This window comes from Nymphaea colorata, chromosome 10 (genome assembly GCF_008831285.2).
Source record: "Nymphaea colorata isolate Beijing-Zhang1983 chromosome 10, ASM883128v2, whole genome shotgun sequence".
Taxonomy (NCBI): domain Eukaryota; kingdom Viridiplantae; phylum Streptophyta; class Magnoliopsida; order Nymphaeales; family Nymphaeaceae; genus Nymphaea; species Nymphaea colorata.
The window spans coordinates 11,970,774-11,998,380 of record NC_045147.1 but is presented as its reverse complement, the minus strand read 5'-3'; the positions used below and the strand labels follow the sequence as shown (position 1 = coordinate 11,998,380).

At 38.7% G+C, this 27,607-nt stretch overlaps 1 protein-coding gene across 2 annotated transcripts; it reads left to right on the top strand.

Moving 5' to 3' along the window:
* Window positions 1-2,765: 2,765 nt before the first annotated feature.
* Window positions 2,766-22,699, top strand: LOC116263382 (ABC transporter G family member 45-like). Of its 2 annotated transcripts, XM_031643106.2 has the most exons (22): window positions 2,766-2,875; window positions 6,351-6,561; window positions 6,673-6,796; window positions 7,857-7,948; window positions 8,737-8,984; window positions 9,214-9,290; window positions 9,394-9,441; window positions 9,792-9,882; window positions 11,501-11,802; window positions 12,546-13,138; window positions 14,926-15,086; window positions 15,908-16,011; window positions 16,816-16,981; window positions 17,137-17,315; window positions 17,502-17,834; window positions 18,574-18,864; window positions 19,778-19,861; window positions 19,949-20,082; window positions 20,185-20,412; window positions 20,509-20,680; window positions 20,757-21,011; window positions 22,175-22,699. In XM_031643106.2, the coding sequence occupies exons 2-22, from the start codon at window positions 6,431-6,433 to the stop codon at window positions 22,442-22,444; spliced, it is 4,083 nt and encodes a 1,360-aa protein (XP_031498966.1). In that variant the 5' UTR covers window positions 2,766-2,875; window positions 6,351-6,430; the 3' UTR covers window positions 22,445-22,699. The 2 variants fall into 2 exon arrangements, with proteins under 2 accessions (XP_031498966.1, XP_031498967.1); XM_031643107.2 differs by lacking the exon at window positions 2,766-2,875 and having other exon boundaries at window positions 6,314-6,561.
* The last annotated feature ends 4,908 nt before the right edge of the window (window positions 22,700-27,607 follow it).

Here is a 27,607-nt window from a genome sequence, read left to right as displayed (position 1 = left end):
AATGTATGGGTGCATGTTTGAATTGGAACCCATATATAATCTACACTTCCATGGTTTATTTTTTACTACCATCAACCATATGATTTAGCGACGGTCGCCACAAACTTATTAAAGGCATAATGACGCGATGACGACCATTTGGTGCCTCAATGTGGCCCATGTTGTTGAAAAATAAGGCAATTAAGCACCTCCTCTTTGTGCATGTCTGGGCTTGCCCAGCCTACTTTAGAACTTCAAAAAAACACTTCATAAGTCCCGTGAGATGTGGAGTAGTTGATTGGTTGGCAGGTCTGTGAGAGTCCAGTCATCAGTTTGGTTTCCATTGATGATATTTATTTGGACTGCAAACAATGGTAGAGGATACACTCTAGTCGACAAATGTAACCATAAGATCACCCAGGCCTCGAAATAGCCCTGGACCATACGGATGGAAGAAGGAGGTGGTTTGAACCTCTCGTTAAATCCCCGTTACAGAAGCCAAAAACAAGCTTAAAATAGTCAAGTGAACATTTTCCATGAAGCAATAAATAATCTGTAACATAAAAATTGAATGAACCATCTACGGTCATTAACCCGCACCCCTTTGGCTCTAAGCTGTACGGATTTGAACAAAACTTAATTTGACACAAGATTGCCCTTGACTTGGACACCGTAGTTGGTTGCTATGGATTGTTCTTATGCAATCATGTCAAATATGGGCCAGGTTAAGCTTGAACTAATTCACAAGAAACCGTATGAGGGATGTAAGTGGATCACATTTTCAAGCAAATCTAAGCATATTATTATCAAACTTGATTAACAAACCTATTCTGAATTGATTCTATTCAAATTTTGGGTTCAGACTCTGTGAATTAGCTAAGACAGAATCTGAAAATATTAAATTGGGTTTGGTTTGACTGAATTCAAATTTGGATTTGCAAAATCCAGTACTGGACTAAATTTGATGGTTAACTGGATAGGTTAGACTACGTGATCCAGCTTGTTGAACTATTCAGATTGAACTCGGATGCAAACAGCCTGTATCATCAAGCGTGCCGACGAGCTTGAGCTTTCTAAGCAGCTTGAACCACCATCAGTCAAGCCCACTTGACCAACTTGATCAACACTATAAGAGAACGAAATCTAGTCCAATGAAGTTTGAACCCGAACCCCAAACTCGTCTTCATAATCATACTTAGTGAGGAAATCAAAACTGAATGCAAAATACCCAATTGAAATCAGATTTTTCATAAATGATGTTCTTACTGAAAACAAACACTCAATTATTATGAGAAAACATGTTTGGAATTGATTTGTATGCATCTGAAGCCAAATTTAAGTCGATGTCCTGTTAATCAAATATTTGATTGCTCCAGTGCTTTAGATGAACAAAAATCTGATTAGTTATTCGAATGAGCGTGGTGACCGCTGCGTACATCTTGCTCTATGTGTTTATTTCTCTATCATATCCAATCACCAAAGCACATTTCTCTCGAGTTCGCAATGCATGCTCGAAAAAATCAACAACTATTATTTACAACCCCGGGGATGGGAGAAAGGATGGAGGCTTTGACTCTCTTGTTGCACAGTATGGTGAAATACTCATCCTACTAATTCAACAACAGCTACTTATGACATCATACAGAGACCTCTTACCTGCCCCCAATATTTGTGCAATGACTGGCGGAAATAAATGCAACAGACTAGTGGCTATTACTTGGTCATAGAGGAAGGACTTCAATTTGTTTTCACATAACATCCAATCAAACCACCTGACCCTCGCTGTTGACTAAGGGTGCAAGTGGGTCAGACCCTACCAAAATTGGGTCAGACCCTACCAAAATTGGGTCCAGATCCAGATCTGCCTAAAAGACGGATACCAGATTTAAATCCATCTGGATCTTGGGTCTTACCTTCCTTGTTATTACTGCATCCGAATTTTCTATTAGTTTTTCACATACAGTAATTTTTTTTTTATATTTCAAGTAAAATTTCCTGACCGAGACATAGGCTGGTTTACCAATTGAACAAATAGGATATTCATATTCGATGTTGATCTGAAATCTACATTTTGTTGGACCCACCATCTAAACAAAGATTAGATTTTGGCATTGTTGATTTCAGGTCTACGATAAATAGAAAAAAACGACAGGTGACGTCCACACACATTTCTTCGGGTCTCTCTTCTGTTTTTGCACCAGTGGACTCAATTACCAGATTAGGTATGGGTCCGATCATGTTGCACCAGACCCGAGACACATTGACACTCTTGATGTTGATCCCTTTCTTCCAAATCTCAATCTGCCATCAAATTGAAGGCAAATATCACATGCCCCCTACTGGTTCCTACCCAAAAGTCCAATGAATGATATTTATTTCTGGAATTGGACCTTAAGAATATGGGTGGCGTCTATATCTGGTTCGGACTGGACTCGGCAGATATATTGCGTGGCTAAAGGATACCAAGTTGCAAGACTCTAATCAACATGATTCATTAGTCAAATGCCAAAATGGCTAATGTGGATCCGAAACATATATAATACATGCTTAATTTGGAAGGTTAACCACATGGATTACGTTAAAAGAAAGCCCAATAGTAATTGAGTTTAGGTTCTTTTTTAATCTTTGCAACTGAAGAAGTCTTTGATCTAACTAACCAAAGCCTAGACTTCAAAAATTGGCCTACACTAATGATTTGTGGAGGTTCGTGTGAGCAGCCACCGTAGGAGAATCGACTTCATAAACCCTATAAATAGGAGAGGAGAAACTCTTAGAACGTTGAGGGAAAAATGAAAAGAAGCCGGCAATGCTCTCTGCATGGTTTTCTGCTTGATGGATAAGCTCATGAGTTGTATTCTGATTTGTAGTTGATCTTCTTGGGTTAGCTTCCATGGTGGTAAGGGTTTCTTCTTTTCCTTCTCCTTTGCTTTTTCTATGATATAAGGGAGAATATAGCTAGCAGAAATTGGAGGGGACGTTACGGCTACCACATGGATGATCATGAGTGGAAACTAACTGCTGTGTAGGCAACCAAATGTATGAAAAGGTCGAATCAATGCATTCAAGTTTCTTATCGAAGCATGGTTTATCTTTTATCATGCAAAATTACTCTATTTTTTGTAGTACAGGATCTTCCTCTATCTCTCTCTCTCGTCAGGTCAACGCACTCAAGTTTCTTTTTGGACCGCGGTTTATCTATTATCAAACAAAAGTACTCTATTGTTGTTGTACAACATCATATATCTTCTTCTTCTTCTTCTTCTTCTTCTTCTTCTCCTTTTCTGTTTTGTAATTTTGTTCAGAGTTTTGTCTCTGCCATCCCCCGCTGGTGAAGTTGGCCTGTCACTGGGAGTTGGGCTGTATTTAGGCTCTTACGTAAGCTTCATGTCATTAGGAAGCAGACTATTCATTCTTGGGAGATAAATTTTCTAGCATAGACGCTTAGAACAATGAGTCTTCTCAGCTTAAGTCCTCCCCTTTCTCTGTCAATTGGACGCCGATCGCCATCTGTCTCTTCATAATCTGGTTCACAAGTGGCGCATTAGGGGCCACACTTCTGTCTTCCAATATGCTGATGACCTTCATGGTCTTTGGAGTTGCTTCTCGGCAGCAGATTGCCAGGAGGTTTTTGAGTTAGCTTCTGGTCTTTCCATCAACCCTGCCAAGTGTCGGCTATCTGTCATTTTTTGGGGATTCAGCTACCATCATTTTCGCAAAGGCTTGTCTTGACTGCAAGTCTTCTAGCCTTTCATTTGATTATCTAGGTCTTCTAACGCTTGTTGGCTTGCCTGCAAGGTCGGCAGAGCAAATTGCTTTCTCTGCGTGGCAAGATCACTTTCGCAAGATTGTGTGGTTTCCATCCCTGTTTATGCTCTTGCCTTGTACAAGCCCCCTGCTCAGTGGCAGAGCCATGTTGTAGCTGGTCTGGACAATTGCCCACACTAGCCCTCTAAATTTACATTATTTAGATATACAAACTTCATTAGCTTTTCAGTTTTTTTTTTTTTTTTAATGTATGAGTGCCCCTTAAAATTTGACATTCAAACTTAGAGTGCCCCTCAGTTAAAAATTTCTCGCTCCACCACTGCCCCTGCTGCCATCTTTCGTAGGCTAGATCGCATCCTCGGTTGGTTTCTTTGAGGTGGATGCCGCCCTTTCAATTGTTTGTGTGATGGACTGTGGTTACTCGTCCGGGGTGTTGGGATTCCTCACCTTTGCCATAGCAGTTTGGCTTTGTGGTCTTATGGTTGTGAAGTTTGACTAACTTGGATTCTCCTTTATTTGCCTTCTTCTATTCCAAGTATGATATTCATGTCCTTCCCTTCCATGCATTATTGATGTCATTTCTTTTTTCCTTTACCTTGCCCACCTTCCCCATCCAGTTCCCCTCAATGGTTATTATTGTTTCTTTTTACTCTTTCACCACTACCACATGCTATTTTGCCTCATTTCATCCACCTGTTGGCTTATCAATCGAGCTCTCTGGTTTGTAGGTCCCTCGTCACATACTTTTACTTTTGCTTAGCTTCTTCTCACTGGTTACACAATACCTTTGACCATCTCGAGTGCCTTGACCTTTATTTTGCTAACCAATGAGTCTTTTGTTGCTTAGCTGCTTTGTCATACATCTACATTTTCACTTGTTGCCACTACTTTTGCCATATCTTTCAACTACTTTTGCCATATCTTTTCTAAGGTCTGGCCTACTTTGTCGCAGCTCTTGCTTGATCTTCCTTCTGTTCGCTTGCTCTTTCTTTTCACCCTTTCATTCTCAACTTTGGCGGTATGCCTGCCGATTGTGGCTTATTATTTTCTGGTGGTGGATTTGAAAGGAATGCAACAACAAGGTGCTCAGAAACGCAACTGCTTTTGTAAACTGAATTAGCTACTTGATCAAGGCTGATGTGCATCTCGCACTGAGTCTTGGGCTCTTGGTCAACGTTTGCGTTTGTCTCTAGATTAGCTTCTCCCCCCCCTTTTCCCACCTTATTTTCTCTCTCCTTCTCATCTCTCTCTCTTATCTTTGTTTTATATTTGTTTGGTCGTTTATTTTATTTTCCCTTTTTTGGTGGACTTTTTTGTTCTCTGGTGACTTCTCGTCACTCTATTTTGATCAATGAATTCTCATTTTATGGGCTTTTTTGTCTCTTTTTTTCTTAGTTTTTGTTAAACCCAGAATTGATGGAGCTATGAAAAAAAGAAGTGGCTTCAATGCATGTCAGATAAGTTAAAGGAACTCATTGTTGAATTCTTGACCTTCTCCAACTTGAACAATCGCGCGCATGTGAGCCACGTTATGTGGCTCTGTTTTACAGCTAGCTAGACGTGACAAACGTCATCATTGTGGAAATACCTTCCGAAGTTAATAATCTCCTGCCTTATGATGACAAGCTCATATATTTCCTTTCATTATCTATGATAGAAGTTCTGATTTTTTCTTTAAGTTATTCATATTGAATATATTCGTCGTTTATTTCTCCTACCGGACTGGAGCTTACTCCACGATAGGCAAAAGATTTCAGAAAATATATGCGGGAGAATTTCTATCCAGAAAACAAGAAGCTAGGGTTCTTCTCTTCTTTTCTCTCCCTCTCTCTCTCTCTCTCTCGCTAACATCACTAAGCCCTCATGATATCACTATCTTTTGAGAATGTCTCCCTTTCGTTTACTGTAGATGACAGTATTTTTTTTTGTTCAATCGAATACCGTAATATTTTTTTTGATATATATACCCACTTATAGTTAGAACTATCCTTTACATTTAATTAACAAATGAAGTTTTCGTGTAATCACCACGTGGCCACTTGAGGGGCAATTTTGACTTTTGCTTTTTCGCATTTTCGCCTTTTTGGTCTGTAGAGGAAGTATTTAATCTGCCCGGATGAGACAGCTAAAAAGTTGATATAGCACCATCAACATTGATTATGGGCCCGGCGTCATCGCTGAGAGTCTGAATTCTCCTTTCTTTCAATATTCTTTTCAAATTTTTTATACGAGAAATGTAAATAGGAAAAAAAGAAATTAAGTTTTTATAATTTCATAATTGTAGGTTTAGGAGTTGTTTGGTAGTAGCATTTTAAGAATTTATTTGAAAAATTGTGGTAAAATTATGACACTAGAAGTAGTGTTTTAACTACCAAACAACCTTTTAAAGCAATATATCCACATCATTTAGCATAATAAACACTCACATGCAGTTAGCACAAGAAACACTCAGTTTCGTGGGAAAATGACTCCCACTAAGTATCCACCAGCTAATTGAACTCATGTTCAGTGGCTTTTAATGCTCGGAAATGCATTCTCAACGCGTTTGTGAGACTTGCCACAAAGAGAGAATCTCAGACCGCATCGCTCCTACCCTTGACCTGCAGGCTCTATAAATAGCACATTGGTGCTCTACCATATCAACTCGTATAGAGAGCACAGTATCTTTCACCAGTAAGGTCTAGTGATGGCTCACAACATAACCAAGCCTGAGATTTTCGACGACGAACGCTTCCGTGACGAAGAATGTGGAGGTGGAATGTTGCAGGAGGAGGACCAAGCACAGTTCCTTGCTAGGCTGAGGTCTCGGCTGGATAGGTAAAACGATCATGAGTTCTCTGCAATGTTCAGCATCTTACAGCAACTGGAAATTCTGCATTTTTTTTACTTCAAAAACTAATATCTTCTCATCTTTTCTCTTCTTGGTAGTCTGGATATTGCTCTGCCGAAGATCGAAATTCGATTTGAGGAGCTCACTGTGGAAGCTCAGGAACATGATGCAGGAAGAAGAGCTCTTCCCAATCTCTGGAATACTACAGTTAACTTTATGCAGGTACTTTTAGTAGGTTTATTAGCTTCATCATCATTGTCAGCTCTCATTAATCGGCATCTCTTGACTCCACAAGTATTTGTCGTGCTGATGATCCACCCTGAGATCAACATAATGAGAGAAGTTGTAACCAAGTAGGAATGACTTTTCAAGCATGACTGGTCCGCGCCACATAAATGTTATTTTTCTGTGGGGTCGAGGTTAGGCAGACTGTTATTGAGTATGTAAGCATGAGAGAAACACTTCTATTATTGAGATCTGGATTTTCTTCCATTTGTCCAAATTTCTAACGTTCCTGCAGCTGGAGGGCAGCCAAGTTTTATTGTAAAATTAGGTGTGAAAGGCCACATACAATAATGGTGGCTCCAGTTGCAAGTTTTCTTTGACTCTGAATGTTGGAAGCAGTAATGGAGCCTTCTGGTTGTTAACCAAAAGTGGTTGTTAATTTATTCCACTCCAGTTCATATAATTTTAAAGGAAATTAAGGTGGTGTGAGATAACTGCATTACAATTTCAATTGGCCTTTGTCAAGAAGTTGTGCAATCCATTTCCAAGAGGGTTGGCTATATGACATCAACTCTCTATGCTTTAAAAAGTGGATATCAATATGAAACATAGTAGAAACGTTACTTCGAGGCACCAAGAATAGGACTGGTATCCTAAAAGGGTGAGAGCTTCAGCTCTTAACCAGACGGTATAATAAAATACTCTTCCTGCATACATGAAATGGAAGTTGGGCCATCCAAATTTGACTTGAATGACATTTATACTTGGTTTTGAATTTATATGTGATCCAGTGTTTATGGTACCAGTTTCATTGTTTAGTTTAAACTTCTTCTTACTTAGATTATGTGCACATATAAGTTTTAGAATATGAGAACCAATAAATATGAAAACTTGTTCGCGCCACGTTATTGACAAATATTGAAGAACTATTGACGACCTTCAACCTGAAGGTCTTAACCAGATGACCTAGACGGATGGACAGAGCTCTTATCTGCCCTTGTGGAGCATTTTTTATGTATTATGATGAGTTCACATGAGAATTTTCATGCGTTTGCAGGAAAAGCTGATGAGCTGCGTTCAAATTTTTGGGGACAAGAGGAGGACTGTGAAACTCTTGGACGACTTATCAGGCAGCATCAAGCCATCTCGGTATGACTTCCTGGACCCAGGCTGACAGGATCCAGAACACAAATATCCCATGGGTACCAAATAACGTCAGATCCAGAACCAAGTAACATCAGATCCAGTACTAGCTCTCTTGGTATAATAGGTGGTTGGATTAAGTATTGATCTGGTCAGGTTTATATAGGTCTAGTTAATAGATAGGACACGGTTTATAAAATTTCAAATTAGATCCAGGTCCTGCATTAGCTCTGTCTGATTAAGATATGCATACTTTTTCCAATATGAAGGGATAAAACAACATTATTTTGCGAGGCATGGTCCGGGTCTGGTCTGTATTTTCCTCACAGGTCCTGTGGATGGTATTCTTCTTTTGTTGGAGGTATCCACTAAGACCCAGATCTGGATCAGGTTTTGGCTTTCCTCAGTCAGATCTGGACCCATGTCACCAAAATCTCAGTGGTAGGTCTCCAACCTGTTTGCACCCCTTAATTTGGGCGCTGTTCCCTCGTCTTGGTCCTGGACCTGACAGGCCCTGGCCTGCCAGCCAGTAAATCCAATCCGGTTCCATTAATCGGATTCAAATCCGAAAATGATCTAATCCAGATCTAACAGAGAATACAACCCCATGGCATGTATGAGATAAGCACTTGATTCAGATTCAGTTAATGCTTTCTTGTTCCATTGAGCTCATTCTGGATCTGATCAGCCAATCTTTCAATCATGTTCTCCGCATTCATTTAGGAAGGTTAAGATCCAAACATATTCTAACCCGGACTTTATGCTCATATCATATGGTCTGTCCGTGTTGTCAGGATGGTTCTTGTCCTGGGACGGCCTGGTTCAGGAAAGACAACCCTACTTCGAGCACTGGCTGGAAAGCTGGAACCAGGTGTGAAGGTCAAAGGGAGGGTGACATACAACGGTTCGGATGTGAACGGGTCGGTGCCGAAGCAGGCAAGCGCATACGTGGGCCAGTATGACTGTCACCAGGCCGAGCTCACCGTCAGCGAGACGCTCGACTTCTCGCACGGTTTGTTTGGTGGTGCCTGCACACTTTCTGGTCAGTATCTGGGGGACCAAATTCCCAGCTTAATTTCCTTGATCGATCTACTGAATTAATCTACATGTAGCATGTCAATATATATAGTGTATTAATCTTGAGATTTTGAAGTTTTTTTTCTTTGCATTTTATCGAGACAAACAAGTAGGATATAACTTTCATTCTTTGTAAAATTTTGAGAGAGAAGCAAAATTGCTCACTGCCCATGTTTCTGACTGTCTGTTTGAAGAAATTCTCCATGAAATTTCAATAAGAGAAAAAGAAACGGGGGCCAGACCTGATCCCACAATTGATAATCTTATTAAGGTAAATATTTTTGCGTTTAATATCGCAATTATTCCTTTGCACTTGCAGCATCTAATGAGCCACAATCAGCTTTATATTTATATTGTGATGTGAACTTGTGCAGGCTGCCGAAGCAAATGGAAGGGACGTAGTCACGCATTACATGATCGAGGTAGCCATTTTTGCATTTAACCGTGTGACTTTGAGGCCGTTTGGCAATAGTAACATATTATTGCTATCTCATCAATGTGTTTTAAAGAATGGGGCAGATTCATGAAACACTAAACTTATTAGTATTTCATGAATCTATTACATTTTTTGGAATATGCTTACCAGACAGTAACTGTAACAGTGCGCTGCTGTTGCCAAACGACCACTTTTGATTTTCAATGTTCTCGATAAACGTAGTTTTTATTACATAAGCGGCCTGGAATTGTGGCTTATTAGCATGTGAGGAGCTTGTTAGTTTCAGAGAATTTTTATGCTCACAATGCACTGATTGATGCTTATGATTTGTTTCAGATGCTTGGCCTCTCTACTTGTGCACATACAATCGTAGGTGACCACATGAGAAGAGGGATCTCAGGAGGCCAGATAAAGCGCCTTAGCATTGGTACCAAATCCTTTGCTTCTGCCTTTTCTTGTTTTTTTTCTCTCCAAACATTACAAGGAAAGGCTCAGGCAATGTATAAGAGCTAGTTTGAGAATAGAAATTTGTAGTTAAGGGATATTAATAAAAGAAAACTTTTATATTTAAGGGGCACCAATATGTAATAAACTAAATTATGTAGAGGAAGCAATATATAAGTAGATTAAATTCCGTTGGCTCATGTGAGCAATTGGCAGCACAAGTCCGTAAGTTGATCCACCTCCAATGCCCAATGGTAAAGGGGCAAAACAAAATAACCACACCCTCAATTTCAATAAGATCATCCTAAAATTATATTTTAGAATACTAAAAGATTATACAGATAAATCTTAAGTCCGAGACTATAAAAGAAATCCTAAACATAGAACGGGGGCACACTTAATACCTAAAACAATTTAGGGGGCGTTTGGATGACACCCTCCTCTAACCCAGTTTTGCAAAAACTAAGTTCTAGGAAATTAAGTTTTTTTTAATGAGTTTCAAAAACTTTTTTTTTTTTTGTTTGAATGTTAATCGAAAGTAAAGAACCAGGTTTTTTTACTTCCTTTTATAAAACAATGTTTTGTGAAAACTGGGTTTTCTTCAAGCCTAGTTTAGATGGCGCCCAAATACTCTAAAAACCTGATTTAAGCTTTGATTTAAAACTTTCAAAAACCTGATTTAAGCTTGATTTAAAACCTGATTCTGAAGTGTCACCCAAACACGAGACCCCTTCAACTTTTGTACAATTGGCGCATTCAAATCCATTTGCAAACATGTTACTGTGTTCTTGGGACGGGTTCTGGCATCAGCGTATACAAGGAAGTCCAGATTTTGGTGAAACGGCGTTGTACTTTATAAAACTACGAGTTATGGTCGAGGTCCCGCAGAGAGTCCAACGGTCGAACCAGCTGACTTTCGCTCTCCTTCTTTCCCGCCTCCTCCACCTACCAAGGGCTGCAGGAGCCCGTTGCAAAAGCCCGCGCTTCTTCTGCTTGAAGAGCGGGCGGATCAGACTGGTGATTCGGGCGGCCATGGCGGATTTCGTAGCCGTTCGAGCGAGTTCGTGCTTCGGAATCGGGACCACGGCGAAAGACTGGAGGTTCGGGGAGGTATATCTAGGACGCGTTCTTGAAGAAGGGTATAGAAAGGGAACTAAACGGTTATTGGAGTGGATGGGGCGTCGGTAGGGCCGTCTTTTGTCTGATGTCAGATGCGATGGTGGAGGGGCGAAAGCCGCTTTGCACAATCTAATGGTGGGGGGGGGGGGTAGAGACTGTCTCAGACTCTTCCTCGCCGTGAGGTTTTCTCGAGGGAGGAGGGCATGGCGCTCTCAACCTCGAGGGAAAAGGGGAGCGAGGAAAAGTTTCACGATGATGGCTATCTGTTGACGGTTTTCTAGGATTTAGGGTGTTGAGATTGGAGTTGAATTTGTCATCAGGACTTACATTGGCTGTTCCGCATCTTTGTGTTTGCATTCAGCTGTAGGAGACCCTGTTTCGTAGTAAACCTGTGGGTCGTGATTCTAGGGTTTTCCGGAGGCTATAGGGGTTGAGAGTCCGTAGGAAAATGGTATTAAAAAAAATGTTGTGCTTCATTTCAGGGGAGATGTTGGTTGGCCCTGCCAGAGCCTTCTTCATGGACGAGATATCGAACGGTTTGGACAGTTCCACAACGTATAAGATTGTCGGTTTTCTCAGGGAGATGGCTCATCTCATGGATACAACGGTGGTGGTCACACTGCTGCAACCATCGCCGGAAACTTTTGAGCTCTTTGACGACATCATACTCTTAGGCGAAGGGAAGATCATGTACCAAGGTCCAAGGGAGAAGGCCCTCGATTTTTTTGAGTCCATGGGATTCGAGTGCCCCCTTCAAAAGAACGTGCCTGATTTCCTCTTAGAGGTACACTCTTCTAGCCTTTTTTTTTTCACGTCCAAGCTAACCTTTGGGGTCAATTTACATGTCATATTTTCCTTTTATTAGTTTTTGGTAGATCACACTAATCAGTCGGATTCTGCATATGTGATCAGCATAGGCCATTAGTAAAAATTGGGGCTTGCAAGCAGGCAATTGTGAACTGAGAGCATGCATTTCAAGAGTTAAAAAAGGACAAGTATGTTCTCTGCTGAAACTTCATGACTAAGGAATGTGTTTTCACATAAAAAACACGACATCAGGTTTAATTCCTAGCGGACACACCATCATGTGCTTTTGCGTCCATGCTTTGAGGCCCACGATAATGCTTGTGGTCAATACTCATTTGCATATTTCTGACCATCAAGTATCGTCTGCTAGAAAAGAATTGGTATCGATCCTGAATTGATGCTTTGTTGTGGACAAGGTGATGGAATCGTGTGTGATATGAATACCTGGAAATCTTTCCCTTTGCTTGAGACTTGTATTAATTGCTACTCTGCACACACACACACACACAAACACACATATGCATGCATACATATGCTAACTCTGAAGGACTGGTGGTATCGTTCACCACTTGCAAAGCTAGGAAGCAGATGCTTTCTTCGAATGGTGAAATGTGTTTTTCTTATGTAACTACATCCTGAACTGAAAGTAGTTCGAATTATATAGTGTAATTCTATGCAAACTTAAGATGACCGCTAAGACAAGCTGAATGCCTTCTTTAGGTGACCTCTGGAATGCATCTGCCACAATACTGGACTGGCAAGAACCAACGCTACAAGCATGTTATATGCCGTGAATTTGCAAAGTCCTTCAAGTCATACAATATGGATCAGTTTCATTATGCTGAGCTACAAAAATCTGCATGTAAAGGAGAACTGATGGCTTTGCAATCAGGGCCACCAGTTGTAAGGAAGAGGGACAAATTGAAGATAAGTTTGTCAAGGGAACTGCTGCTGCTGAAGAGGAACAGTGCAGCATACATATTCAAATCTGTGCAAATCTTGCTGTTGGCTGCTATTGTAACAGCAACCTTCTCTCGGGGGAAGGAGGAGATGTCGATTGAGGATGATCTTACCAGGTTGCTGGGCGCCATCTATGCTGGTGTAGTAGTGCTGATGTTCAATGGTGTGGTTGAACTCACCATGATGATCATGAGGCTGCCTGTGTTCTATAAGCAGAGAGATTTGCAGTCTTACCCGGGATGGGCTTTCTTACTACCAGCGGCATTTCTTCACATACCCATTACTTTGTTTGAATCTACCATGTGGGTGCTGGTAACCTACTTTTCTATTGGTTTCTCTCGCTCTCCAACCAGGTACACTCATATTCTTATGATGCATTTATGACTTTTTTTTCAGTTTTCTAAAATGCAAAGGTCCACCCAAACCCTGAAGTAAGCCAGAACCTTGGACGCACAAGGGTATGGGTTGGAGGTTTACGCTAAAGGCGGTTTCCCCTAAGTAAGCATTAAAAAAATGAAGCAATATGGATAATGTATAAAAGTGAAAACCCTTGTGTTACCACTGCATTGTCAATAAAATATTGCTATCATGATAAACATAATGGTTCAGAAGATGCACTTTGTGTTATTTTGACTGTCCAAATATTAAAGTGACTTACAAATTTTACACTATTTTGTAGTATGTGGTCAGACATTTTTTTACCTTATATGTTTACTGTCCAGCTTTGTCATTTGATTTCATGAAGTCATTTACCTGTTTACATACTTCTACAAATTTGTAGGTGATTTTTTTTTTCCTTTTACTAGAAAAAGTTTTTGACATGAGAAAACAACACCTAAGTCAAGAGAGCAATCACTTGCCCAGGGTTGTGAAACCCTGTGGCTAGTTCCCCCATCACTAGGTAGGAACTAGGAATTGACAAGAAAAGAACAATAAAAAACAAATAAGCAAAAACACAAGGAAGTTTACGTGCTTTGGAGTACGTCTTCCTACACTTTTTGCAACAAGATAAAGAAATATGTACATTTCCTTATTTAAAATAGACTATCTTAATGAAAAAATTAGCATATGCCTCACAAAAATTTGCTCTACAGAAACTTATGAAACATATAAAACAAAAATTATGCTTTATACTCCAACACCTATACATGCTTCCACTTGTGCAGAAAGCTAATGACCATAGAGCTCAAAGCCTCAAACTGCCACTGCCCATTTAACAGCCGTGTCCTGACTTCACTATGCCTAAACCCCATGAGGTTTTCTTTTTCCCTCTTAAAACCTTGCATATTGCTTTGTCTAGTGTAACTCTTGCTGTTGTCATTCGAGCAGCAGCACCAGGATCCAGATTGTGAACTTTCACACCTTTAATATGGACTTTTTTAATTCTAAAGGCACTTTGGAGAATGACAAACTGACCTATATGCTTGTCTAAAACCAGTGCCAGCGTGCTGCTTAAGTTGGCCCACCTTTCCCACAAAATGAAGGCAGATAAATGTTAGGAATAGGATGGATTTAAGCATTAGTAGTCTGACTTAATCAGCTGTCGCCTACTCAGGTCAGCAGTTGGATGAGGAAAACATAATGCTGAATCACTATTACATCAAGTATTGCATCAACTAATTATCTGTAATTTTATATTACTGGTGTTGGATGATCAATCATGTATCTATTTATATGGCATTATGCATTTACATTCTGAATCTTATAAAGTTATAACCAATTGTATTTTCTTTCTTTACCAAACCCAATCAGCGAGGTGTCAGTGTGTCTAAGATCAGATCTAAATCCGATATTTTGAAATCTCTAACAGGACTTGATAGCAAAAAACTCTAAAATAGTCTTGTGTAATGCCATGGTAACAAGCACCCTTTTCTCTGCAGAATCTATTTATATGGCATTATGCATGTACATTCTGAATCTTATAAAGTTATAACCAATTGTATTTTCTTTCTTTACCAAACCCAATCAGCGAGGTGTCAGTGTGTCTAAGATCAGATCTAAATCCGATATTTTGAAATCTCTAACAGGACTTGATAGCAAAAAACTCTAAAATAGTCTTGTGTAATGCCATGGTAACAAGCACCCTTTTCTCTGCAGAATCTTCCTTGCACCTTACTGAGTCTTTTGTTACTCCATGCAGGCTGTTCCAGCTATTCTTGGCATGTTGTTGCATACAAGAATCTTCTGTTGCTCTTAATCGCTTCATTGCTGCAATTGCAAGGACCCAAGTTGTGGCCAATATAATAGCTACTGCCATCCTTGTCACAGTTCTCGTTCTTGGTGGCTTTGTTATTTCTAAAGGTATGTTCTTTTCTCCCTTCCAAGATGTTTTTGAGAGCAGATCAGGTCATACTAGTTGTAACTTGTAACTGAACATTAATATTGTTGAAGGTAATGGCCAAAATAGGATTCATTTTGGCTAGAGGACCAAAATCCGCTATATATTTGACATGGGTTTGCCGTAAAATTCCACATCTCTGCATCTCACTGAGAATGTGAGAATGGCCAATGGCACACAAAAAATTGTTTATGCTTAATATTACATGATCTTATTCACCAACTTCTACCAAAAAAAAAAAGAAAAAAAAAAAGAAAAGAAAAAAAGATAACACTCGAACATCGGATGCAATCACATTTCATCTTGTGTAGACTGTGGATGTGGGTGTGGGTGCAACAAGTATATATAATTTTCTATAAAAAAACTAAACAATTAACGAGCTGATTCTGTCAATGATTCAATGAAAAAATTTCTATCAATGGTTCAATGAAAAAACACCTGCTACACTTGCACCCGCAGTCACAGTCTCACACCCAAGTCGTGTCGACTCATTATTAAATATTCCATGTTACATAGCATTTCACAGAAAATGTGATGCCTAGCCTGACAGCAGACTTATTGCCCATGGCTCAATCCCAGAAATTTCTAAGCGAAGGAGATATATTTTGCAACTTTCAAACATGATTGATGTTTACTGTGGTTGCTGCACTTGACACAAGCCATAAAATATTTTGTAGTTGGTGCTTCTTTCATTACGTTAGTTCACATTTAATTTTTGATCCAAAGTTTTTGTGCATCTTTTGGAGAGACTGAGCTTCCACTTTTTAACTCTATCATGTGTCAGATGATATCCATCCATGGTGGATTTGGGGTTTCTGGGCATCTCCTGCAACATATGCTCAAAATGCCATAGCTGTTAATGAGTTCCTGGATGAAAGATGGAGCATGGTAATGGGTATTTTTTTTTTCTGTTGCAGTTAAATCACCTGCAAATTATTACAAACTGCACAGCTCGAGTCTCTTGCACATTTAATGAGCCTGCTTGTCTAACAGAGTATGGGGATGGGATGACTACTGGAATCAAGGGTAGTAAACAAGTTGAACAAGCTGAGCTTGGGTGCTTATTAGGATTAAGCCTTGACTGCATACTCCAGGTTGCAGAAAAAACTGCTGCTAGGAGAGAAAGGTGGATGAGATGAGTGATTTGGCTAAAGGAGTGTGCAATGGAAAAAAGGTCATTTTTGGAAATTTCTGGGAAAGAAATTCAGCATTTGTTTCTAAAAAATTTTCAAGATCTTGTAGATTCAAAAATAAAGAAAAATAAAAAGCATGAAATTACAAATTTTTAACTACATTTCTTATAAAGGTATTGGCAAAGAAATGAATTAGTTTTTAAAAGTATAAAACAAACAAAAAATGGAAAATATAGATTAAACTACAAAGAGATTTTTTTTCTAAAAGGGGGAAATGTTGACATGCAACCTGACTCAACAAACCTAACTGTTTTCGAATATTTTTATGTCAGACCATTTCCACTTACCCTTTTTAATATGCTGGTTAGTTTGGGACTTTTATTTGCTTAGCTTATAATTTGACTGCAAACTTGAACTTGAGATCTTGTTGTTTAAGTGAGGGGGGCTGTACCCTAGTGGGAGGAGTGTCCCGCCCAGTAACAACCTTACCATATTAATTGTGACAGCCAATTCCATCTGCATTTGAAGATGTCTTACATGATTATGCTACCTTGTGCAGCCAATTACATTGAGTGCCACAGATGGAGAGTCAATTGGCAAGACTTTCCTCAAAATAAGAGGAATGTTTACAGAGTCATATTTGTTTTGGGTCAGCATTGGAGCCCTCTGTGGCTTCTGCCTGTTCTTCAACATGCTTAGTGCAATTGCGTTGACCTATCTCAAGGGTAAGAACCTGTGGCATTTCCTAGGAAATCTCACTTTTCAAAGGAAATTAGTGCTTGCATTTGGAACATGACGTGCATGTCCTGTGCACTTGCATAATAGGAATCGGCAAAATATTGTGGTCCATTTTAATATAAATATTTTATGGTTCTTGTAGCTCCACAAAAGGCTCATGCAAATTTTGCAACTACGGCTGATAATGTTAAAGTGCATGCCCAACATGGTACCAGCCCCTTATGCTTGATGAATGGATCCCCTGAGTGGCAGACGTTGTTACCTGTCCAACATTTCACTCTTGTTTTCAAGAATATAGACTACTACGTCGACATGCCTTCGGTACATTTTCTAACTTATTGGCTAATTCTGAATTTCTGTTGCCATATTGTTATTTGAGAACATTTAAGATGGACAGGGTCGCTAATATTAGCAGAATCCAGTGTGATGTTACAGTCAAGCAGCATCTAAATTGACCTGCTTCTGTGTTTCCTCCTGTATGCATTTTTTTTATCTTTGCAAAATCAGGAAATGAGGAAATATGGATCAAGGGAGAAGAGGCTCCAGTTGTTGAAAAATGTTAGCGGTGCCTTCAGACCTGGTTCCCTTACAGCACTAATGGGAGAGACTGGTGCTGGTAAGACCACATTATTGGATGTTTTGGCAGGAAGAAAGACTGGAGGAATCATAGAGGGAAAGGTTTCCATTGCTGGCCATCCAAAGAAGCAAGAAACTTTTTCCAGGGTCTTTGGCTATTGCGAGCAGAATGATCTGCATTCTCCTTACATTACTGTTCATGAATCCCTTCTTTTTTCTGCATCACTTCGACTGCCTTTGGAGGTCACATCTGAAACTAAAAATGTAATTCTCTCTACTAAGATTTTGATTTGACAGACGTCAGTCCATCTGAGTTAAACTTTGTTGGTTTCTCGTGTGCATTTTGGTATTTCAGTCTAATCACTGTTGACAGTAAGTAAAAACCTCGACATGGAACACCTTATCATTCCCATACATGCATTTTTCGAGTTTGTAGGTTATAATAGACAACAATATGCCAATTTAGTTGTGATACCAATTACGAAAGGGTGGTGGTACAAGTAAACTTGTGGCTTCTAAATCCTTGATTTGGAATGTATACATTTCGTCATTTCATTACCAAATGAAGAGCATTGCAATAGAACCTCAGGAAGTTTTCATTGCACAAGGCTATGTGTACTGAACATTGATCCCAACACCACAATCTTATGAAGATATTGGGACTGAACTCCTATAGGAGCACTAATGACGTAACCGTTGATGGCCATAACATTAGCCATTGATCACTGTCATGGATAGGAAAGATTTTATTACAACATTTTGTGATCTGAAGCAGATTTTATTACAACATTTTGTGATCTGAAGCCAACTGATTCCTTTCATGCTAAGAATATATAGTTGTTAATTTTTCAGTTCATTTGGTCTGGGTTCAATATTGAATCCATTTTCTTCTTGTGTGCATGTTTAGCTGGGTTGTCCAACCTTCACACCCTACTAATTCAAGAAAACTCTTAACATTATTAAAGTGTAAGTATGAGCTTTACAGGTATTAGTTTTGGTGCAGAGGTTCGTGGATGACGTAATGGAGTTAGTGGAGTTGAAGGGAATGAAGGGTTCGTTAGTGGGTGTTTCTGGAGCATTTGGTCTCAGTACCGACCAACGCAAGCGCCTTACCATAGCCGTGGAATTGGTGGCTAATCCCTCCATAATCTTCATGGATGAACCAACAACAGGGCTTGATACACCGGCAGCCAGCATTGTCATGAGAGCAATTAGGAGAGCTGCTGATACTGGTCGTACAGTCGTTTGCACGATTCACCAACCTAACATACAGACTTTTGAAACATTTGATGAGGTAGATGAAGTTATACATATTTCCTTGAAGCCTGCAAGCAGGCTTGCCAGTTAACTCCTTGATGTCTTATTTGCTAAGACCTTGGATCAAGAAAAGATTCCTGCAGCTGGGACTTTTGAAATCATGCACAGTGTGTCATATTTCGGAAATTAGTTTGGCAACATAGACAGATCGGAGCCATCAAATGATAATTGGGCAGCTTCTATTTAGAGGCAGCCTGATGGCCATTGTCATTTCTTAATTCTTAAATGTATTAAAAAGGGTAACTTAAGCAGAAAGCCTAAATCCTTGGTCATAATTAAAAAAAAAAAACCAACCTTTTGGTACACCTAAATTTTTGCACCACTGATAATAAATAACCTTCTCTCAATAAACCTAGATTATTGCCAACTTAAGCTGGGGTTGATGTGATAAAAAGACTAAAAATACACTCAATATGACAAATTTCAAGTCCTTAATTTGTAATAGTCTCTTTAGCTTTATAGTTTATATTCAATAATATTAATACATGACTAACTATTTTCAAATTGATTATTTCTTTTGTTAATATCTAAATAGGTACATGAAACCTTTTTGTCTTTATACAAGGAAACCTAGATGTGTTACAATAGTTACACTGTCATGTCATTTTGTAGAGGGTAAAATGGTACTTTTGACTAATTTAACGATTAAAAATAAGCTTATGGATCTTTTTGGTAACTGTGAAAAGCATGTATTTTTAACAAAATAAGCAATGATCCTATATTTTTTAGCATTGCCATATCCTTAGATGCATTTGAAAATTTCCTTCAAGAAAAAGCCATTCCATTTATTGGATTAATCAGTCTGTGTCAGTCCCAAGGTTTTCATTTATGTATTTCTCATTTTATTTCTTGAACTAGGTTTTCAGAACATTCTTTGCATATGTTTACAGCTCTTGCTTATGAAAAGAGGAGGGCAGCTCATTTACAGCGGACCTCTGGGTAGTTCAGCACAGAATATGATTAAATATTTTGAAGTAAGAAGATTTGTATTTTAGATACTAATTCGTTTACGTGATTAAAACTTGATTACTTATTTTGAATTTGTATACATTTATTGGCAGTCAATTCCAGGAGTCCCCAGTATGAGAAATGGATCCAATCCTGCTGCATGGATGTTGGATGTTACATCTACTGATATGGAATTTGATCTTGGAATAGATTTTTCTGAACATTATTGCCATTCCTCTCTGCACAAGTAATGGCAATTATATGCAATGACTTTATCTGAGCTACCATTTTCCTTTGTTTTTTTAAGAAAGTATTATCTTGTTCTTATTAGATAATTTGAACTCCACAGGGAAAACATGCAACTGATTCAGGAATTGAGCTTAGCTTCACCAGGTTCAGAAGAGCTTAAGTTCACATCAAAATATGCACAGAGTTTTAAGACCCAATGCATTGCTTGTTACCTAAAACAACAGTGGTCTTACTGGAGGAACTCTGAACAAAACCTCAACCGAATTCTTATCACGCTTATCATTTCTCTTCTCTTTGGCACCATGTTTTGGAACATTGGTTTAAAGCTGTAATCTCTCTCTCTCTCTCTCGCTCTCGTACACACTTACACACAAACACACACAAGAATGTGACTATGACCACAAACTTAACTGTCTTTTTGCAGACAAAAAGAGCAGGATTTGTTTGACATACTTGGCGTACTGTATGTATCTGCTCTGTTCTTGGGGTTCGTCAACTGCTCTTCAGTCCAACCGATTGTGTGGCTTGAGAGAAGTGTTTTTTATAGAGAAAGGTCGTCTGGGATGTACTCAGCCATGCCCTATGCCATTGCTCAGGTAACAAGGCACTTTTCATATATAGATGCAGTCCTCATTGTCAGCAAAATTTTACAGATCATGAAATGATTTGCAGGTAGGCGCAGAGATCCCTTATATCATAGTTCAAGTGATACTTTTTTCTTTTATTGTATACTCGATGGTTGGGTTCCAGTGGACACTTATAAAGTTTAGTTGGTTCATATCCTTCATCTTCTTGGGCTTCATATACTTCACTCTTCTTGGGATGATGCTGGTATCTTGTATGCCTAGCCTTGAGTTGGCAGGAGCTCTCTCTTTCTTCTTCTTCGTATTGTGGAACCTTTTCTCAGGTTTCTTCATCCCCATGCCGGTATGATATCTCTCTCCCTCTTCCTGTGTGTAATGGAAGTATTGACCTTTATGTCATAAATATTACCCATATTTAACCAATGTTGTGTTGTTTTACCAAATATTAAAAAAAGGTGACCGTTTACGGAGTTTTTATGTTATGTCTTCTTTCCTAAAATCATCATGTTTTTAGTATGCTGTAATGAACAGCTTCTTGTAGTTTCTTGTTATTCTCAGCTGTATTAATAGTTTTTGTGTTTTTCAATTGTAATGTTTTCTTGAATTTTCCACGAGGAAAGTTCCCTTTTCTAACACAATATTTCCCTGCCTAGATATTATCAAGGTCTCCTTTCCCAAAATGGTCAAATTTTAGTATGCTACAATGAGCAGTTTCTTTGTAGTTTTCTATTATTGTTGGCTCTATGAATTGTTTGTGTTTTTTAAAACATTGATGATTGTCAGATTTTCTACAAAAAAAAAATTGCTTTTCCAAAACATCACAAAATTCCCCCTGCTGAGATAAATGAAGGTCCAGCCTGTGACGTCTGATGGACCTTGTTTGTTAGGACTCCTTATCTTGGCAAGGCATATTTTGTTTGAAGATATTGACGACGAAATAAGATGGCTCACTCACATATTCAGGTTAGACTCTACATGGGAACTAAAGAGACTTACTCTAACAGAAAACACGTATTAATCTAAAAAAACGCGTTAAATACGTGAAAAATAAGTCAGCCGTATAAAATGGCAATTAGACACATCTTTTTTAAAAAAACATCGGAAAATAAAAAAACGCAATTATACAACGTATGATATGTGTTTTTTTATTTTTTTTTATAAATTTTCAGGATTTTGAAATGTTTAAATTTTTTTTTAATTTTCCAATATTTTCCTGAGATATATAACTTTGCTATATTATACTCGAGAAATTCATACACGATATATGTGACAATGGTACCAACATTATTTTTAGTTGAGTTCAATTGTGTAGAAAGAATTATTAAATACTAAAGTTTGTGTTCTGAGCACCGGAAAATTGGTATATCAAATGCTATAAAAACTGAGTGAGTAGTTAACTTATCAGCCTAGTTTCAGTAGTTCATTATGCTCCTATCGGTTTGTAAGGAAGATGAGTTAGATGACTGGTTCATGGTGAAGTAATACGAGATAGTTTTGGTGCTGCAGATTATGCGTTCCTGGACCAGATGGTACTATTGGTTGGACCCTGCTGCATGGACTGTTTATGGCCTCATGGTGACCCAATTGAAAGATCGGCCAGAGATTGTGCAGATGTTTGACCAGCAAGGGCAGACAGCTAGAGAGTTCATGGGGGACTACCTGGGATTGAAGGGCGATTTCATCTTTCCCATTCTTGGACTTCATTTTGCAGCCATCTTTACGTTCCTCTTTGTTTTTGCCTTCAGCATCAAGTACCTCAATTTCCAAAGGAGATGAGGCACCAATATCGTGCTTAAATCTTGTGTTCGCAAGTGTATTAAAATGATAGTTGGGGTCCCTGTTATGTATTTTTGGTTTCCGGCCACACTGTACATAGGAAGATCTGGAAAGAGCATTTCTGCTTCGTTAGTCACCGTCATTAAGCCTTAATGGTGATCCCCATTTTTCGCCGGAAATTTTTAGTAATTTCCTGCCCTTCATATGTGTACAAATGTAAAGATTCAATTGATTCATCAATATCCATTTAGTAAATTTGAGCACTGTTGCTGGTGGATATCTGCAAAGATGGAAGGAATTCTTTTCCATATCTTGTTTCAGATTTCTTGTTTAAAACTATCTAATTTTTTCTTACATGTGAGACAGACCCCTAACACGAACAAATTCTTCTTCTTTATAATCAGAGTAAGAAATGTCAATGGATTATCCCTCACTGATTCCGATGACAGACTGCTATAAACTTTGTTGGGGAAGTGAAAGGGAGTCAGGATGTCGGTGCATTTGCTCATATTTGGCTTGTAATTCAGGTGCTAATAATAGTGAAACTAGAAGATACGCTTTCAGTCTTGATCAGGAGAGTGGAGTTCGTTTCAGTGGACTCTTGAACTACTTTTTCCAATAAATGTGAGGAGTGATTAGAAAAAATGTTAGTAATGCTGATTTCGAAGTTTAACTGTGAAGAGACTTGAGTATTTTAGACTCATTGCTTCATGCAATCTAATCTATAAAACCATCTCGAAGGTGATGGTGCTTAGGATGCAAGGGATCCATGCAAGGAGAACTGACCGGAACCAAGGGCTTCTACTAAAGGATGGATAAATTCATGACCAATTTTTTGTTGGCCTATGATCTAATAGGTTGTGCATCTCAAGATGGACTTATCGAAGGCATAAGATGGAGTATCTTTGAGATTTTTTGGAAAAAGCAAGGATGTTGGGGTCCTGGATTAGTAAAGGGATCCGTTATGTGAGAACAACTCCTCCATCAATCCTTATAAATGATGGAGAGGGCTGGAGTAGGAGACGCTTGAAGGAAGGAGGCCCTGTGTCCCCTTGGCCTCTCTATGATGGTTATGGAAGCAGCTATGTGGGATTAAAACGCAGGGACGCTGGGAAGAATTTAAGGCAACCCAGTTTTTGAGTGTCATCAAAATTGAATTAAGGCAACCCAGTTTTGACAAAACCTTATTTCTCGGAAAAGAAGTGAAAAACTTGCACCCCTTTGGGGCAATGGATCGGGTGCCCGACTTATGATGGGCCGAGGGCCGAGCATGAACTAGCTATTTGACACATGGGCCTGTCCAATTGAAAAAATTCTCAGGGTGAGCTGGCCAGGGTTTGGCATTGAGGGTTTGACTTGGCCCAATATATATATATATATATACATATATATATATATATATATATATACTCTTAATGTATCATGAATGACACCCTTAGAAACTCTTCACGTGCTGCCAATGATACCTTTAGAAACTCCTAACATGCCATTAAAGGTTTTGAGATATTAAAATATGAAATGTGAAGTATTTCAAGTATGGTGGACATCCAACCGAGTACTCAACAAAAATAAAGTTCATAGTTGGCCCAACCCAGTAACTAAGCAGGCCGTGCTTGAGCTTTCAGCAAAGGCTTTGAACTAGTTCGAGCCTAGCTTTGTTGACCCTTGAGTCTGCCCAGCCCAGCCCGATCGATGCCCAACCGTACCCTTAAGTTATTAAACAAATACTGTTTTCAAAACTCATTGGTTAATCAAAGATTTTATAAAACTAGCTTATACTGACACTGCTTAAATTTGAGAGAGAATCCTCTAAAATCCTTCTCCACTTATACGATCACGGCCATGTGCGAGACTCTAATGGTCGAAGCCTCTCCAAACTTGACAGGGAATCCTCTCCAACCCTCCTCCCCCTATACGAACACGGTCAAGTGCGAGACTCTCATGCTCAGGGCCTTTCGCAGCTTCATCTGGGGGCATTGTTTTGTTTTCTCCATCTTTGTCTTCTTTTTTTCAAAAAAAAAAAAAAGGAGGCCCTGTTCATATATTCAATAATAATAATAATAACCAATTCTCAGGTAACGTAAATCCTCATTTTCCTTAAGTGCATAGGCACAAGTACTGTAAGTTATTAATAATGCAGGATTAAATTAATATAATTTTCTAGACATTACGTCAGAATGGTGGAGAATTAATTAATGGCAGGCTTGCTTTCCATCCGAGTATTTTTATAAAATGGTCAATCGACGCATGGGAAAGGAAGTAAGAAAAGAGATGACTGTCCTTTGTGGTCTGCTATCATGGTTCAGTGTGTTGATATCCTTCGCCATTCTTTTCAGCTTCGTTTAAATAATGAATTATATTAAAAGCAGCATTTCGCAAAAGCATACAATACAAAGGTTGTGGCCTTCCAAAATCCTTAAATTTACAAAAATCTAGTTCACAAGATGGATAAGTTGGACAACATCAGACCATCACAGCAAAACAACATAGTTAACATCTCTTCTATTCACAATCGTCTAAAAAGGAAAATTTGGGAAACTTGAGAAAATTCTTAGTAGGATGTCTACCGTTGGTTTACTAGCTTTTGATGATCAAATCGAATTATTCCACTAAATATAGGCAGAACAGTAAATACATGATATCGATATTAACTAGGTGCATACTGCATAGCATCATAACAAGTAATTCATGAATACATAAACAAGTAAATAAAGGAACAACCATTAGTAAGTATTCATGTAGTAAGATATATGAATATATTCATATGCATGCAATTGTTATTATCAGTTGGTACGCTTTCAAGCATAATTTTCTTTTGTCAGTTGGTATGCTTTCAAGCATAATTTTCTTTTGTCAATTCACTGCAAACACTACACAGGTGGTGTTTCTGCCGATATTGGTATTCTCACACAACATATGTATTATAGTTCTCGTGAGAACAACCAATAACAATCACAAGGTATTTACCTCAACATGTGCTTGTTAGGAACAAACAACAACTCTTCTCACGCACTCTCAAGAAGGAGGTTAGAAGCAACAAGGAAGAAGATAAAGATTTACATAGTTCGGAGCAATAATATCCTACGTCCACGGTCACACAGATCTTTACTATTTACTCACAGATGAACATAGACACTCTCAGAGAGACCACCCAGAAAACTGCGACCCTCCTCACAACATAAGGATTAGGGCGAAACCCGCATTTGTACAAAATGACATGTGAGTGTCCAGTATGGATCAAGTTCCATACACCAACAATCCTCCACTTGGAATTTGATCCATCTAAGTGCTTGTAAATCACATACTCAACCTGTGTGACACCTCCTCATCAATCAACCTTGGAGACCAACTGAGGTTAAACATAACCTCAGCTTCTCAGCAGTCACAGACTTTGTCAACATGTCTGCTGGATTATCTGTTCTACGAATCTTTACAAGGGATAGTATCTTCTCTTCCAACAAGTCTTTAATGAAATGATACTTCAATTCAATATGTTTTGTCCTATCATGAAACACTGGATTCTTGGCTAAATGAATTGCACTTTGACTGTCACAAGAGAGAACACTCTTCTCTTCCTTTACATGCAATTCTTTTAGAATAGTCTTTAGCCAAATCATCTCTTTACTGACTTCTGCAATTGCAATATATTCAGCTTCAATAGTAGACAACGCAACGACCTTTTGAAGCTGTGAAACCCAACTCACACAGGTTCCTCATAGGGTGTAAATGTACCTGGTGGTACTTCTCATATTGTCAAGATCACCACCCAAATCTGCATCCACAAAACCATGCAAGAGTAATTCGTTTTTCTTAAAACAAAGGCTCATACCTGAAGTTCCTTTCAAATATCGTAATATCCACTTCACAACCTCCTAATGTTTCTTTCCAGGTTCAGCCATGTATCTGCTCACTACTCCCACTGTTTATGCTATGTCTGGTCTGGTGCATACCATAACATACATCAAGCTACCTACTGCTGAAACATATGGTATCCTTGACATTTCTTCATGTTCTTCATATGTCTTAGGTGACAAATCCTTGGACAATTTGAAATGACTAGCAAGAGGCGTGCTAACAGGTTTAACATCTTGCATCTTAAACCTGCACAAGATTTTCTCAATATAATTTTGTTGAGACAAATTTAAGGTACCTGTCTTACTGTCCCTACTAATTCTCATCCCGATGATTTGTTTTGCAGCGTCTAGATATTTCATTTCAAACTCCTTTGATAGTTGTTCTTTCAAAGAATTGATCTCTTGCAAATTTGAGCATGTAATAAGCATATCATCCACATATAATAGTAAAATAATATAACAACTATCAAGGTTCTTGATATAACAACAGTAATCCATATCATACTTCTTAAAGACATTTCTCCCCATGAAGTTATCAAACTTTTTGTACCACTGTCTCGGTGTCTGCTACTCTTCTCTAACTTGCATACAAGACTTTCTTTTCCTAATACTTAGAAGCCTTCAGGTTGCACCATATAAATATCTTCCTCCAAATCTCCATGAAGAAATGGGGTCTTTACATCTAGTTGTTTTAAATATAAATTTTCAGCTGCAACTAAACTCAATACCAATCTTATAGTAGTTAGTTTTACAACAGGAGAGAAAATTTCTGTATAATCTATACTTTCTTTCTGTTGAAAACCTTTCACTACTAACCTTGCTTTGTACCTTTTTCTTCCATCTGCTTCTTCTTTAATCCAGTATACCCACTTGTTTTGCAATGCGTTCTTCCCACAAGGAAGTTCAGTAAATTTTCATATTCTGTTAGCATGTAGAGAGTCCGTTTCTTCTTTCATAGCTAACTCCCCACTTGACTGAATCTGTAACCTGCATTGCTTCATCAAAACACTCAGGTTCTCAGAACAAGTAATGTAAGTAAGAAGAATACATTCGATTTGGTCTTAGCCTTCTACTTGATCTCCTCAATGGAGGTTGAGATGTGTTTGGCTCTTGTTCCCTCTGACTGTTTTCAACCTGAGTCTTAATTGCAACATCATCTTCAGAGACATCTTCAAGTTCTGCAATGTCTTCACTTGTGTTATGATGTTCATTCTTCTCAGACATAAGACTATTCCTGTCTTTGTACAGAGCCATCTCATTGAACACTACATCATTATGTCTAATGATTTTCTTCACTTTATCATCCAAA

Bases quoted from the DNA above. Each gene is read 5' to 3' on its own strand.
- LOC116263382 (XM_031643106.2), top strand. From the start codon at position 6,431: ATGGCTCACAACATAACCAAGCCTGAGATTTTCGACGACGAACGCTTC. The intron at 7,949-8,736 runs GTATGACTTCCT...CCGTGTTGTCAG, and splicing joins GGCAGCATCAAGCCATCTCG to GATGGTTCTTGTCCTGGGAC. The intron at 15,087-15,907 runs GTATGTTCTTTT...ATCATGTGTCAG, and splicing joins TGGCTTTGTTATTTCTAAAG to ATGATATCCATCCATGGTGG.